The following is a 17,610-nucleotide window of genomic DNA, read 5'->3' on the forward strand; positions in this document are numbered from 1 at the left end:
TATCTATTTTTATATGTTCAACCAATTTAACAGTCTATTGCTTAATTTGAATTATACAGTTTATCATCTAATTCATGAATATATTTATGAGTTTTTAAACTCTTTTTATTTTTATATCTTTTATTGCATATTTCACAGCATTTAATATTATTCAATCTATCTGAAATATAATTTATGTTATCTTTCAATTCTGTATATCTAATTTTACAGCTATCATAGAATTCTAACAACTGTTTTATACTATAAATTGAAAAAGAAAATAAACCTGTAAGCATAATAATTGATTTAATATTCTGTTGATTTTTATATATTAGATGTAATAAGTTGAATATATTTTCACTCATTTTTATAGTCAAAATATATGAAATTAAAAGATGCTGTTTTAGTCCTCTAAATCATTTTCTAAATTAACATTTTTATTCTTTTTATTTCTGTGATTGTTTCCATTTAACTTCTTTAATTTTTTACTCAATTTATTATTTTCATTCATCAAATCTTTTGAAATATTCTCATAGTAAAAATATAATGCTGCCAATATTAAACCTCCAGCAACTAAATAATGTTTCAAATCACTTTTCCCAGTTGGGATGAAACCATCCATTTATTTAAGAGAAAAATTAAACAGTTTATAAAATATTTGCTAGTTTTTAATTAGATATTTTATAATCATTTTAAAAATATTAAACCTTTAAATGATTAAATCAAATAACAATTAAATTTACAGCCAAACAATTTAACATTTCAACAGTCTAACAATTTAACATTTCAACAGTCAAACAATTTATCATTTCAACTGTCAAACAATTTATCATTTCAACAGTCAAACAATTTATCATTTCAACAGTCAAACAATTTATCATTTTAACTGTCTAACAATTTATCATTTCAACTGTCAAACAATTTATCATTTCAACTGTCGAACAATTTATCATTTCAACTGCCAAACAATTTATCATTTCAACCGTCAAACAATTCATCATTTTAACTGTCAAACAATTTATCATTTTAACTGTAAAACAATTTATCATTTTAACAGTCTATTAGATATTTAAATCATTTAACTCAATTCAATAATTATAATGTAGAATTGTTACTCTTTACGCCAGTTTTTATGTTTAATTGTTTCATAATGCTTTGATTTATGTGATTTTAAATATTTACCTCCGCAATAACAATGCACTTTTTCATTAGGATTGAATTTTCTAAATTCATCATCTAAATTACATTAAACTGCAATATCTTTAAATGATTTTTCATTATCTGATTCACATTGAATGCCAATATTTGATGAATTTTCATTATAGATAATTTGTTTATTATCAAAATTGAAATAATATAATTGTCTTTTTTCAATTCTTAAGTTAATCAAATCATTGTAATCTTTTGAAAGTATTATATCATCATTTCTTTCATTGAAAGGAGTTTTAAGAATATTAATTATGTTTTCATCTAAAGTTCCTTTAAAATTTAAAACTGTATTGAATACTTTAGGATTTTTAACACCATTATCAAAAGTATCTACTAGTTCAGTGAGTAAATATGTTTCATTTGATAATATTTGATTAATCATAGTTATGTTATCGATTTTATAATGTCTTGCGGACACTAAATTTGTTGCTGAAATATAATTTTTAATGTAAAACTGTGAAAATGATTTATTGGTTTCATTGATTTCGATTTTAAAGTTGGGTTCTTCTTCTTCTGTCTTCATTTCAATAACAAAACTTTTATTAAAATGAATCCAACGCATATAAATATAAATATTCAATGATTTATGAATTATTTCACTCACACTTTTTTCTAGCGAGTAAAAATGAAAAATAAATTCGAGCGTGTGAGAATTTATTTTTCATTTTTATGAGTTTCGCGAGTAATTCAAGTAGAAATTGATATTATTTTTATGTTTTTCATTTTTTACGAGCTCGACCCTTCGACCTTTGATCTGAAAGCCCATTACCCCTATTACTAACAACCAGCCGGTTACAGTTATCACGTCCGCTTCACACGCGGAAGGTCGCGGGTTCGGCCACGCCGAAACCTTTTTGTGTAGTATAAATATCTTTTATGGGTCTGTCTAAAGAACATACCTCTAACCGCCCTTTGGTTTTTTCGTTCCGATTTTGATTTTAGTGTTTTAGATGCAACCTGAATGATTCACCCAGTCCCGAGCGTGGCGCTCCGTAATACTGCTCGCGTGTGTCCGATAGCGATATACCACTGTCACTGACACTCAGGTTCTCACTCAGTGCATTCGTTATCGATTAAATAATTTTAAGAATGAGATTAATCAATTTAAAGAATGGAACATGTTATTCATAAGAAAAAACATCATTAAGGCTATGCACTAGCCTAGTGCTTTTCTCTGCTGTGATGTATCATCACTTATAAGTTTCATTCACTTCAAATAACGATATATTGTATTTTGTAACAAGTACAAGGTATGGAATGATCAACTGTCTAAATCTGTTTTGGAATAAATAGAATATGTGACTAGAATTTAATACGATTTTGTTCACATTTCTGGTTTTTACAGTAAAATTTCAATTTAGAAAATTAAAACTCCTTTGTTGCAGAATTGAAATTTTATTGAAACTTTTGGAATGATATTATGATATAGCAGTGGTTTAAATCGGACACCAGAATTTAACCATCCTGTTTGGTATTTATGCTCAAATAAATGTATTTTAATCGTGAAAATGACATTCAGGGTCCAGTTCCACAGTTCTGAGTTAAGATTTAACCCTGGGTTAAAACATCGAAAATGAACTAACTTTAACTCAGAGTTAACTCTAACTCACAACTGTGGAACTGGGTCCAGATGAACGAATAGTAGTTGCTATAGCAACATCTTTAAGGTCACGCCTGCAAAATTTGGACCAATGATAATTGGATCCTGGTACTAGAGAACAAGGGCTACCTTCAAAAAAAAAAAATTCACGAAATTTCCACTCAAGCGAAAAGTCAATTTTTGGGACCCATGGACAGGACTAAAATATTGGAAAAGGTACATTTCAATCGTCAACGACAATTTTGGTATCATCTGAAAGAGGAAATATAGGTGAATAAGTAAGTCTCACATTTCTAAAAAAATTTACGTCTTCCTAACCCAATCAGTTTTTTTTTTCAAATTTAATATCACATTTCCAGTTTTCCATCTTATTGACAACTGGCATTGTTGCTCAAATTTAATATCACATTTCCAGTTTCCATCTTATTGACAACTGGCATTGTTGGCGCTTGTGCGCAGAGCGGTCTTCCTCTAAGTTGGCATTGGTTACACATCAGTAAGTGTATAATTATGTTTTCAGATCGAAGGTCGAAAGGTCGAGCTCAAAAATAAAAAACATTCTCGCCGGCTCGAATTTATCTATATTTTATTCACTCAACCTTTCAACCTTCAATATGTAAACATGATTATACACTTACTCTAATATCTATTAAAATGTTTTATTTTCATAATTATAAATAAATAATGAAATAAATATCAAAATATTAAAATCTAAAATTGATAAAATAAAAAATGATTATTTTGAATTTTTTAATAAATATCATTCAATATGTAACAAATAATATCTTATTATATTTATATTTTATAGTTTGTACCATTTTCAATATTAGAAAAATTATAAAATGTAAATATGACACTTGTTTATTATATCACCCCTGTGTCTTTATTTCTCCTTAGTAATTTCAGTCGCTTTATTAGATAAGGAATATAAAAGTAGTTTTAAAAATATAAAAATAATGTTTATATATTATTATTATTTCATAACTATTTCAATATCATAAAATTATGTGAATATTTCTCAATAATGATTAATGTATCTATATTACCTAATTTATTAAAATATTAAATAATATCAAATAATAATATAATAATTTTATTTTTGATAAGAAATATGTATAATGAATGGAGCGTAAACAATCACAAAACAATAAAAACTTTATTGAAAGAATAAAAGATATAACAGTTGCTAAGAATGTAGATTATAGATATAAAAAATTGATTGAATTAACATTTAATAAAAGATATTTAATAACAGATATTGAAATAATATCAACTGAATATGAATTTGTAGCACATTTAAGAAATAATCATGAATTTAGAACATATTTACCAGATAGATTTAATAGATTATCAATTGAAGATATTGATGATTTAAAATCAGGAATATTTGATTTAATTTATAAAGATAAAGATGAAAAAGGACATCATGTTATAGATTTTGAATGAAAAATATGTAAAATAAATGAAAGAATATAGAATATATGTTGATTCTAGAAAACTTACAAATCAAAAATCTAATAATTTACAAATACAATTAGATAGAGAATTATGTTCATTTAAAATTAGTAAATATTAGTTTATGTAATTCTTTTTATAATATAACGGATAAAACTCTTGAAGATAACGTTTTTTAAATTCATATTAAAATATAGGTAAATGGTTTACTTTATTTTTAAAACCAGGATTATACTATTTAGAAACATAAGCTCACGAAATTAATAGACGAGCACGGTTGAAAATTAGAGGTGATGATAAATTACTAATTAGATTTATAAAAAGTGATAGTTCAAACAAAATCAAAATAAAGGTATATGATGAAAATGAACAAGCATTTTTGGTAAGAAAATCAATAGCAAAGTTGTTAGGAATTAAACCAGATATTGTTACTGGAAACATAGAAGGTACATCAAAATTAATACCTTTTACACATTTTTATATTTATTGCAATTTAATAGACCCTGTTTGAAGCAAGTAAAGTACAATTTGTAATTCTAGTTTATTAAATATTTTGCCATTAAAAAATGTTAAACGATTTTGAACACAAATTAATTATAAGTTATCTGAATGTGATTTGTATTATTTAGAAAAACAGAAATATATCATTGATTGTGATGTATAAACAGGGAATAATTTTAATTGTAAACATTGATAAAATTAGTAAAAAGATTTATCAAAACTGAAGGATCAACTGTTATTTCTTCCTTTAATTCAACGTTTACAGTATTAAATAAATTGATATTTAGATTTATATTGCGTGAAACAGGAATTAGTTTCACAACTTTAAAAGAGATATAATATAAAATCTAAACCTTTTTATAAATAAGATACGCTTGATATTGAAGAAGATTTTAACATAAAATTATTATCAAAACAAGAATTTTAAGAAACTAGAGGGAATGAAGGAAATTAAACAATTTCAAGAGGATATCGATAAAAATAGAAATGAAATTTGTAATGAATTAAAGCAACAATTAAATATTGATTAATTATTTGACACAGCATTTTAAAAAAACTTGAAATAATTCCTGAAGTAAAAATTAATCATTATATTCCTAAAATATCTGGCTTTGAAAATAATACAATTTTTGAAATTAGAGGTTTTTCAACCAAATGTAAATCTTTCATCACCATCAACATCAACATTCGGTTGGATTCAACAATCGGTGTGCTACGCTTACAATATGCTTGCCCGGTTCTTATATGCTGGTTCCTTGTTCGCTCTATTTTCTTTAAATCGTTCTTCCACTTTCTTTGAATTTCCTTTGAAGTCGTACACCTTCGTGCGCATGCGTTAGAGTTAGATGAGCCAATTAGGACGCATCTGAATTGGAATAAGACATAGGCCCTCACTACCCCAAAAGGTCGTTGTGAGTGTAGTCACATCCATATTGCGTCACTTATACGTAAACACTGATACCTCCAAAAAGCCAAATAATCAATTCATAGTTGCACAGTTCTGGATTCAGTTCCACAGTTCAGGATTCAGTTCCACAGTTATGGATCCAGCTGCTTAGTTAAGAATTGACTCCGTTTAAGTAACAGAAAACTAGCGCATATGAAGCTAGCTTGGGACGTTTATTTACAGGTACATGCAGAACTCACATAATTCGGATGACTACGGACCGCCTAGATTTCTACGAATTAGGTAAGATCCGAATTATGAATAATAGTTTACATGGTTCCACACTTTCCATGGACCAAGTATTTCATCCGAATTAAATGAAAATCCGGATTGAGAAATCCAAATTAAGTGAGTTCTACGGTACTGATGAAAAATTTCAGTGACCATCAAACAAATAAAATTATTCAGATTTGAATTGTGGATGGTTTTTTGATTTAAACTTATAGGCTAGATACACACGTATAAATTTCATGCGATGTCATTACAATAAAACACAATCCTTTTTAAGGGTCGAACAACAATGAATGATACAAAATACAGAAAAACGCACCGGTTAAAGATTTAAGTATCGAAAAGTCTAAATCTACTCCAGCCAGATATCAATATTTTTTCCAGTCAACAATACAATCGTAGATTCGTTTTCTAGCAGCTTTTCTGAGATATAAGTGTTAACATTATTTGCATTTCACAATTTTTACATGGTTGTATTTGACGGTTTCCTTAGCTACAAAAACACAAAGCTCGAAAAAAGGTTTAGGGATTAGGGATCACTGCGCGAAAAGGATTAGTTCAATGCATAAATATTTTTACGGAGATCCAGAAATTTGAGCGAGGGAGGTCAAGCGCAGTGTTTCGCAGATAATTTTTCTATATTTCAATAAAAAATGCATTCTCCTGAGAAAAGAATTTCATTCATAAAGATGTGTACATTACCTACAGTAATTTCTGGCAGACACCGAAACAGCAATCGATAAAAAATTTGAAATGTGGATTGATATCACCATCGAAAAAATTATCAAACACGGAGCTGGTCGAGACACCCTAAAGCCCCTTCGCATCCGCCCTTGATTGGAAGGTAAAGAGGCGATTGCACGTATACGCATATGCATACGTACATTGGATGTAGTATATACCATAATCTAGTTCATAAAATACGACATATATGGTAAGTCCTGGATGCGATGAGATTTCGAACAGCAAAAACATAAATATGTGTTCGTAATTCAAAACCTGGAATTTAGTACACAGACAGTACATGCACTGAAAAATATTCTTACGAAGTACAAGGGGGTTAAAAGATCCAGGAGGAAACACACTAGATATTCGAAGGTTGGTAGCAAAGCAGTTGGTAGCTAGGGGTCTGATCGGTAGTAGTGTCATTTTTGGCCAGCACACAGATCACAACCATCATTGTCAGTCAATTTGGCAGGTGATATTTCGCCAATGCGTTACAAAATAGCGTTAACAATTTATGTTAATTATTACTGAGGCTTATTAAATTATTACTTATTACTGAGGCGTGTGACTTAGAAAATCCAAGGAAAGTGTGGAGAAAAGAGTTAGAGAAAAAAGAGCGGGCAGAGTAGTATTCGAGCCCGGGACAGCAATTGCTTATTCATATATTACGTACACGCGTTGGGGGAGGGGGTCATGTCTGATGCGTACAAGTCTATACAGGGAAGGGAGGTCAAGATATGTTGTGCGTGCGCAAATATGGATTTCTGAGACCACTCGATACGACGAAAGGCTCAAACAGCCAATACGGTACCTCGAAAACCAATAATTGCATTACGATATTAAGACTTATAAAGTCGAATTTCCAGTTTTCTTTTCATTTCGAATTTCGACTTAATTATGACGAATTTTGTGTTATTTTCATGTAGACTTATTATCTCGAAATCCGACATTAAAATAACTCGAAATTCGATATATTAACTCGAATTTCGACGTAAAAATTAGTCGAATTTCGACACAATTAAGTCGCAATTCGACTTATTAAGCCGAATTTAGACTCGTATGTCACCTGGATTCCGTACATATCAGTGCTATCGATCTTAAATCAATATAGAATATGGCTTGAATCTGTCTGAAATCCTGTTTAGAAAAACGATTTTTTGCAATTTTGTCTACTTGTAATGTATGAATGAAAGGTAAGTCCTTCGCGTACGTGTATGTACGTTTGAATACGTAATCGAGGAAGGGCCGCAAACTGTCCTTATGTACGTATACGCTGTGAACGTATGCTTGTTTTATGAAATGAGGATTTTACACTATAGTTTCAATGTCAAAATGTATATCTTATAATCATCAGTAAAGTAATGTATCCAAGCAGTATGAGAGGGTTTGAATATAGACACTATTGATTTAGTAATTACCAACTTTGGAGAAAGATAATTAATATCATCATACTAAGTCTGAATAGTAAATTGTAAGTTCGGCACTCTCTCACATGTCAGTTTAACGCCTATGTCAACTCTAGTCATCACTTCTAAACATCTAATAAACATTTTTGAGATAGTTCAGTTAAGCTCAGTGCAGAATACGTTCTGAAACCGACAAGGGCCGACCTGCGAGTCGTGAGCTCTGGATATTTATTAGCGAAAAGGCCGACCTGCGAGTCGCGAGCTTTGACATACATCAAATAGATAACATTCACGTCAGATTATCAAAAAGATGCTATCGTTAGTATTCTCCTCGTCTGGATTCGGATTTTAAAGGCCGAGGAGTATGGATGCTAGTTAACCGGGTGGCAAACACTTGAGATCGGCCGTCCCACTAACTACAGTATCTTGTTTATAGTGTTTAGAGTGAGCGAGGTTGGCTCACAACAGAAAAGCAGGTCACACACAGTTAAATTTGACAAATTCATAAAAGTTTTCATATCAAATTCTAAACTAATTTTAAGTAATCTAGTCATAGTGGGAATGAAAATCTGATGCTAGCGATGTTTTTTTGTAGAGATAGGGCCAAGATTAAAGATTTTAGAGACATTTCAAATTTTTTGAAAATCATTAATTTTTATCCGATTTCCATGAAATTTGGACACATCATTGATGGTAGATAACTAAACAAGTGTACGAGATTTCAGACTGATCCATTGACCATAGAAAAAGTTTTGATGTTGCCAAATTTTGGTACTATAAATGAGGCTATGTTTTGTTTATGTATACTGATGACTATAGGTATCAAATTACTGTTTATGTGCTCTGTGAGCTACACTAATTCACTGGATAACTCCTCCCTCTATGTCATTCAAAGATTCAAATTTTGAAGGAAATACCAACTAAAATGCTTAATTTCTCGTAGAGGAGGGCCTAAAACACATTTTTGACTGCAGAAATGAATATATTACACATTAATACATATGGAATATAGGATCGTCTATTCGTTTCATTTGCCAGGGGGGAATTGAAAAATAGGAATTTTAAGCGTTCGTAATAAATGAATGCTCTCTAGCCCATGTGTATAACCGGGAGCGGTGAATATAATGTAATTATGAATTGTACACATATATTAAATGACGCCACCATGAAACAAGTTGACTTAAAATGGAGTGATACAAAAACATTAATAAAAGACCAGACGATTATCGCGATAGTTTAAATATGAAAGAAAAATGAATGCCAGTAGTTAATGTCAGATTGAAATTCACTATAGGTGTCAAGTATTGGTAATCCACTGCTAGTTTAGATGGGATCGTAATTCTCTTCTGGCCGATATAAAAACGCTATATTGGTCTATACTCCAAAACATTTAGAAACCTGAAAAAGATGAAAATATATATACAACATAAACATATTTTTAAGAAGGGGAGGGCTTATTCATTCCATCTACACTCAGGCCTTATTATTCTGTCTATTTTTAATCGGACAAATCCCAACCCGAGGGCGCAAACGATATTGCGGAAAATTGAAAGCAGAGGGTCATCAGATTGGATTTATAATCATGTCATATAATATAACATTAATGATAGACACGAACTGGGGCTTCGATACAAATAATCTATTAAAAGTCCCCAGCGAAAGGGTTCCTGTGCATACCAATAAAATCGCTCACAATTTCCACGCATTTCTCATCATCAAATCAAAGTAAGGGTCGTCGTCTATCGATGCACTAACGCCGGCGTAATAGTTGACAAATTCCTCTCTGGTTATCTGAAATTGTTCAATCTAAAGTCAACGCTCTGAATAACATTAAGTTCTTGATCAAGTTTTAAAAAGCGACGGTGCGTACTTATTCAATATTAGTAATAGGGGAATGTGGCTTTCATACCAAAGGTCGAAAGGTCGAGCTCGTAAAAAATGAAAATAACAATAATATAGCACCCTGAGATTTCCGCCTCGCAAGCCCAGGGTAACTACGTAAAAAATCCTTAAGTCGCGAGAAAACGTTCTTAAAACTTCAAACCGTAAATTTCACTTTATTTTCTTCGATATATCGGAGAGACGAGGCTGGACATCCAACCCGCTCAAAAGCTACAACTCGAATCTCTGATTTCTTTCAACAAATTTTCCACCAGGATACTATTACATAAGACACCAAGGGTGGCAGAGACCAGAAGGCAGTTATCAAAACAATACAAACTGACTGACACTTCAAGTACATTTCTAAAACAAACAAACAGTCCGACACTCCAAAACTGATTGCCATCCTGCCCCCTTAGTAACATCGATGAAAATAAGACAATATTTGTAAAATAAGAAATAGAATTCATAACTAGACCTAAAAATGCTCTGTTAATTTAGACTAAATTTAGTTAAATATCTACGATGTTATAATAATTTCCAGTTGAATTAGTCGCGCACACTCCTAATTCAACTGGAAATTATTGTTATTTTCATTTTTTACTCACTCACCCTTTCAACCTTTGATATGAAAGCCACATTCCCCTATTACTCTTAAAATATTCATTTACATGGATAAAATATATATGAATAACATATAAAAGTAATTAGGAAATGGCGTTTTCAGATCAGAGGTCGGAGGTCGAGCTCTTATAGATAGATATATAGATATATTTCAAACATTATTTCAATATTTATATTTGTATGAGTTAGATTTTTAAACATTAAAAGTGTTAGTAAAGTGTGAGTGAAATAATTCATATTTAAATCATTGAATATTTATATTTATATGCGTTAAATTCTTATTTTCAATATAAAAAGTAACGAGTAATTAACGAGTGAAATAATTCATATTTAAAACAGTGAATATTTATATTTATATGCGTTAAATTCTTATTTTATGTTTAAAAGTAACGAGTAATTAACGAGTTGATGAAAATATCAATTTTAATTAAAAAATTACTAATAAATATGAATGAACAGATACTACAGTTCAAAGATATCGATTTAAATGAATTAGAAAAATATTTTACAATTAAAGATTTCATTCCTATTAAAGATTTGATTAAAACTGCGCGTCTTCGTTTTCAAGTGAAAAATATTACTGAATTAGTGTTTAAAAATCATTATCTAATAATAGAGTTATCGAATGATAAAGATAAAATCTTATTCAATACAATAATTCCAAAATTCACAACATTTGATGGAATAGATAAACATTTAATAATTACAGATGAAATGCAATCACTTTTTAATAATGAAAATTCACATAAAACATATATATATATATATATATATATATATATATATATATATATATATATATATATATATATATATACACATACATACATACATACATACATACATACATACATACATACATACATACATACATACATACATACATACATACATACATACATACATACATACATACATACATACATACATACATACATACATACATACATACATACATACATACATACATACATACATACATACATACATACATACATACATACATACATACATACATACATACATACATACATACATACATACATACATACATACATACATACATACATACATACATACATACATACATACATACATACATACATACATACATACATACATACATACATACATACATACATACATACATACATACATACATACATACATACATACATACATACATACATACATACATACATACATACATACATACATACATACATACATACATACATACATACATACATACATACATACATACATACATACATACATACATACATACATACATACATACATACATACATACATACATACATACATACATACATACATACATACATACATACATACATACATACATACATACATACATACATACATACATACATACATACATACATACATACATACATACATACATACATACATACATACATACATACATACATATATATATATATATATATTGTGTTAAATTTAATATAGAATACAAATATTATATTTATACTCAAAATATTCTTCCAATTCATGTGTTAAAAAGTAAAATATATATATTATTACACTCATCCATTCTCATCCACTCATCCACTCATCCAATTCATCCAACTCATCCACTTATCCATCAATATGTAAATAGAAATTAATCTTTTTCATTTTCATATTTTTCTTTAAGCTTATCATACAGGTGATAAAATTGATTACGCACAAGCAAAAATATAATTCTCAGCGGCATAAAGAATTAGTAGTAAGTCTAATTGTTATTTGAAGTGAAACATATAAATATTTAATATTTTATAAACTGTTTAATTTTTCTCTTAATCTACTCCAGCCAGATATCAATATTTTATATTGTGGAGTAGATTTTTTCCAACAATAATGAGGGGTGGTAGGTAGTCATGCAATTCAAGTCATCATTTATTACACGTTACTTCCGTGTTGTTGAAAATCTCGCGAGTCCTGGACCAAACCCCATTGAACAATATGATCTGTGTGTTGGCCACAAATGCACACAGATCACACTACACTACCCATTACACACTCCAGTACCCACAGCTTTCATATATCCATCCAAATATTGAGAGTGTCTTTCTTCCTGGATTTCGTTATAGAAATTTTCAAAACTACGGTTGTATAATTTTTTATGCATCTTGCTTGCTAAATAAAAGTCACCGAATGATGTCATTTTCATGCACGCAGCTCGGTAAATCAGCTCACAGATTATCAAAGGTGAATATTGTGAAAAACACCACGGAATATTTGAAATTTTTGAAAAACCTTTAAGTTTTTCTAGATATGAATATTGAAGTATTTTACTATATTTTGCCGTGAAATCAAATATGGGGGATTTTTACCAGGGTGGGGGCGGGGCGATTTTCACCTAGGGGGGAATTTTTACCGGGGAGTTATTTACTGGGAGGATTTTTACCGGGTGATTTTTGCCTGTTACCGGAAGCATCGATTCAATAGGGCACCTTTCCGAATTCCAACGACGAAGCGAGCACCAACATATGAAACTCATTGCAAGTTCAAATATACAAGGAAAATCAAATTTCCATTAATAAAAGAAATTGCAACGCTGGCACAATTCTTAATCTGAGATAATTAAAGAGTCATGCCTTATAGAGCATATTGGTAATAAGATATAAGATAGCGAGAATATTTTGAAATAAATTCTGCCCTCTATAGGATTTCTTAAACTATTTTTGGTGCCCTTTTCTGAATCTTTGACAATATTACGCGCCCTTGAGGAGTTTTGGCAATCTTTTTCGAATACAGATTAGTTTTATTTCCATCAAATTAATATACATCATCTTTATCTTGCCACGCACCACATACGGCATTACGGGCAAGATTTGAGATTTGATTTTTTCGGTAACATAGATTGGAATTTTGGGAAATTGATTTTGCCATGTACAGGATTTCTATATTCCTAAATGACAATTTTTAGTGCCCTTTTCAGAATAATTGGCAATATGACGTGCCCTTCATAGGTTTTGTCAATTTGAACGTGCCATTTCTTGAATATTTGACAATATTATTATTGAGTCGTGCCTGCCTGCCCCTTTTTTAGAACAAGGTTCCGGGCTGGACAGTTTTTTGCGAGAAATTTTTTGAAAGGGTACATGACCAATTTAAGTGGTCGCACGTGCCCCAGGTGCGGACCCCTGTATCCGTCCCTCCGAGGTCTCGACCCCTGCTCCGTATTCGAAAATATTCTCTGATAGCTATATCAATCACATCAATCATGAAACTAACCACAATTAAAATCTCTATTGATTGCTGTTTCGGTCTATGAATTACTGTAGGGATTGCACAGATTTTCATGCATGTAAAAATTTTTACTGGGAAAACATTGCGCTCGACCCCCTCTGCTCGAATATCTGGATCCGCCCCTGACTGTTTCTCTTCCTAGTATTGTTTGCAATATAGAGTCTCAAATTTGCTTAATTCAGATCGGTTTAATAAGTTTGAAAAAAAAATCTCCGATTGGAAATTGTGTAATCAATCATTATTTTAGTAATACGTACATATATTGGATGAATAAACGAGTGAGAGCAGGTGCAATAAGGCGAATATTTCCACTATTAAACAATCAATGGATTTGCAGCAGATGTGAATTGAATTGTTGGTCATGCTCTACAGATTCGATATACGTATACATATTTGAAATACACGCCCGACCGATCTTTGAGTAACCTAACAATCGAAGGACTAATGAAGCAACATCATCCTGCTATCACTGTCATTCCTGCGGCGACCGAATCGTTTTCGGTACTTTTCGATCTGTGGAACGTATGACGGGTAAAATACGTTATAGGGTAACTATTTCAGATACGAGCTTGACTTAATCCAGTAAGCCCATTAAAAATACAGTGGAACCACATTTTACGAATTTAGTGGGCAAAAGTGAAATTGACGTATTAAACGATTTCTTATTATCCAAAGCTTTTTTCATATAAATGTTAGCTGGGACATGCTGGAAACCATCGTAATAAACGGGTTTCGTATAAACGAAGTTCAACTGTAGAAACGATGCATAAGTTACCCCATATTCGAGACCATAATCGACCTACCTTTCCATCCTTATCATTGGGCGTGTCAAACGTGTGGAGGAAATTTTCCAGACATTCATTTTCTGTCCATTCACCGTTGACATATTTCGGGTGATGCCTCACATTGTAAACACCTTTCAGGTCTTTCACCGTCACAACTCCGTCACCAGTTTTATCTAATTTGTCGAAGGCTGCATTTATTAAGTTGAGTCTTCTTTGGTTCATCGGTGGCTACACAGAGACAAAGAACGGGTCGTTTCGATGGCTTGCTTGAATATATATGTGAGTTTTTTTTATGAGGCCGATCCACAAAATTTAAGAAAGAAATGCGATTTACAAATGGTGTTATGCTAGACTTCACAATGTCACGCGTATTGTTCACATAGGCCTATAATGCGACATATTGACCATCAAATATTAATTCTTTTATTAATTTATTTGACTCTAGGTCCATTTAAACATTCATATAATTGTTTACACTATTTTCTACGAGATGTTGCCCTTAGGGGCCAATAATCATTCAGAAGCGGACAATATGGAAGTCAACTGCGACTTCTTTTCTCCAATTGCCGCTTTCACCCTTGACTGCAAATATAACGTACTATAAACCCTATAGGCCCTACTCACTCGCAAAGCTACTAGGAATTCATCGAAAATCAGGGAACCACTTCCATCTGCGTCTAACATCGCAAATAGCTCTCCAATTTCGTCTTTGTCTAATTTCAGTCCGTAGTCGTGAATTCCATTTTGTAATTCTTGAATAGTCAATCTTTTATCGTTATTATCGTCCATGATTCTAAATGTTCTGCGCGTGTAAATACAAGTATATATATACGTAAACGTAAAAATAAGAGTTCGATTTCAGATGATGAAAATGAAACTGAATGTAAGGTCTCAATATATGTCTAAGATTATATTAAGTAGATCTATAATACGATCTAAAAGTGACCCGAAACGACGAAAAAATAGACCTACTTTCCGAAGCCTTTGATTCCACAGATGCCTCGTGATAAACATTGCGCCCGCAGTTTTTCTATCGGTGTTTTTGCCGTTCTTGCTTGTTCTCTGTTTTTCTTGATCATTGCCTCTTCATCCCGCGACGTTGACGTCATGATGTCTGGGTTAATTTACGATATAGATAAGATGAATATGTCTCCTTTTAGCAGTTGTATACTTGTTGCTGATGACTGATACGACCATATAACATAGGCGTGAGCCCCGGAAAATCGATCTCGGAGCCAACAGATGTTTCAATATATTGTCGTCTGCGTATTATAATGCTTGCTTTCCCTATACACATGCATATGTACATTGAATCTAGCTCTGGCAGCTGATAGCCGTCTATCACTAGTAATGTAGTATACTGTCGCCAAAACTCAATATAGTATATATTGATCACTGATTATTGATTAATCAAAGGGTAATCGATCGCCCTGATGAAACGGACGAATCGCTATTAGTGCAATGGGTTTATAATTGATTATGAATCGTCGCATCGTCTCCTTTGAGAATGCTAACAATCCACTGTTTGAAGGTGGTCATTCATTTCCATCTCCAGGTTAGAACAATGGCTGCCACGTCATAAGTTTCTTTCTTTTATAGTTCATCTTGAAACCAAAATCTCATTTTATATATCATTTGCACGTCATGCAGTCCAGGATCTGAAAGTTTTAGACACAATCTACCCGATGAACGTAGGCCAAAGTTCTTGTGGCTAATTCTATGAGGTATTTGTACCCGGGTTCTCGGACATTCTAAGGATACAATCATTCGGTTCAGATGTTATCTTTATATATCTTACAGTTTTTTTTCTCACGCGCTCTAAAGCTCCGGTTCTCGGGCACATAACTCAAGGGAGAAAACCCTACTAAAAACTACAGTTCTAAACGAAAATTTCAAATTTCGCATTATAAAATTAGTATGGCGTACATTTGATATTTGTTTTTTAAAATAATTTATTACTACATTTTGTCTGAGAATAAGGCCTACGTATCTATCCATCTCAGTCAGAAATAATCTCGTCATTGTCTAGCTCAAATTCATGCCTTTTCTCGTCACCGAGCAACCTTTGTTTCGCACTTTCTAATTAATCACCAATGTATCTACGTATATACATCTTCTAGAACTAAAACCATTTTCGTGAGCTAGAGTCAGACAACGAATACGGTATAATAAAACATAGAAGTATAAACTAAACAGTTAACACTTAGCAACGAGCTAGTTGATATTCAGCTACACATTTTTCTTGTGTTATAGTTTTAGTTTATGTTAGTTTCTATTTTAAAAAAATAATTAGATACTCCCACCCGCATCAATAAACATTTGCCCATAATTAATTGCAAAATGACGCTTTTAGGCCAGAGGTTGAGAGACCGAGTCGACCGCACTCTTTAGTGCTTTTTTGCAGAGTTAAAAACGATGAGAAAAGAGAAGTAAAACTATTTACTATTCTGATTAAAAGCGAGGAGTAAAAATATCTATCATTCTTGATTAAAAACGAGGTTAAAATGAGGGAAAATTTCTATTATTTCTAATTCAAAAAGAGGTTAAAATGTGGAGTAAAAATATTTATCATTTTTGATTAAAAACGAAGACAAAAAAAACTTTTTTCACCATATTTAGTTTTTCTAACTTAATATTTTATGTTCGATTTCTTGTGAAACATCAACCAATCTTTTTATTTCACATTCATTTTTTTATGGTTTTATTCTGTTATTTATTGACACTAAGAATGTCTTTCTATCTCCCATTTATAAGGGAAAAAATGCTGATGACTCGACCTCTGGCCTGAAAGCGTCGTATTGCTGTTACTCTCATATATATCATCTTTTTCCTTTTTTCGTGCTTGGATGAAAAGTTTGCATTGAATCAGTGATTGAAATTTGTGTAGATCGGGTTCAAAACTGCCGTGTTCAGAAGCAATGTCGAAAAAATGTCTTTAGACACTCCGAGCCAATGTCGAAGAAATTTGCTTCAACAATGAGAAACAATGTC

At 31.4% G+C, this 17,610-nt stretch overlaps 1 protein-coding gene across 1 annotated transcript; it reads right to left on the bottom strand.

Annotated features, from left to right (window-relative positions):
• Positions 1-6,123: 6,123 nt before the first annotated feature.
• On the bottom strand, positions 6,124-15,874 carry LOC141900262 (calcyphosin-like protein). Its single transcript, XM_074787065.1, has 5 exons — positions 15,592-15,874; positions 15,244-15,421; positions 14,638-14,847; positions 9,731-9,844; positions 6,124-9,451 (listed from the first exon to the last, which is right to left on the bottom strand). Exons 1-4 carry the CDS (start codon positions 15,726-15,728, stop codon positions 9,743-9,745), a joined length of 627 nt encoding a protein of 208 aa, XP_074643166.1. The 5' UTR covers positions 15,729-15,874; the 3' UTR covers positions 6,124-9,451; positions 9,731-9,742.
• Between the last annotated feature and the right edge of the window lie 1,736 nt (positions 15,875-17,610).

The sequence above is a fragment of the Tubulanus polymorphus genome, chromosome 2 (assembly GCF_964204645.1).
Source record: "Tubulanus polymorphus chromosome 2, tnTubPoly1.2, whole genome shotgun sequence".
NCBI classification, from domain to species: Eukaryota; Metazoa; Nemertea; class Palaeonemertea; order Tubulaniformes; family Tubulanidae; genus Tubulanus; species Tubulanus polymorphus.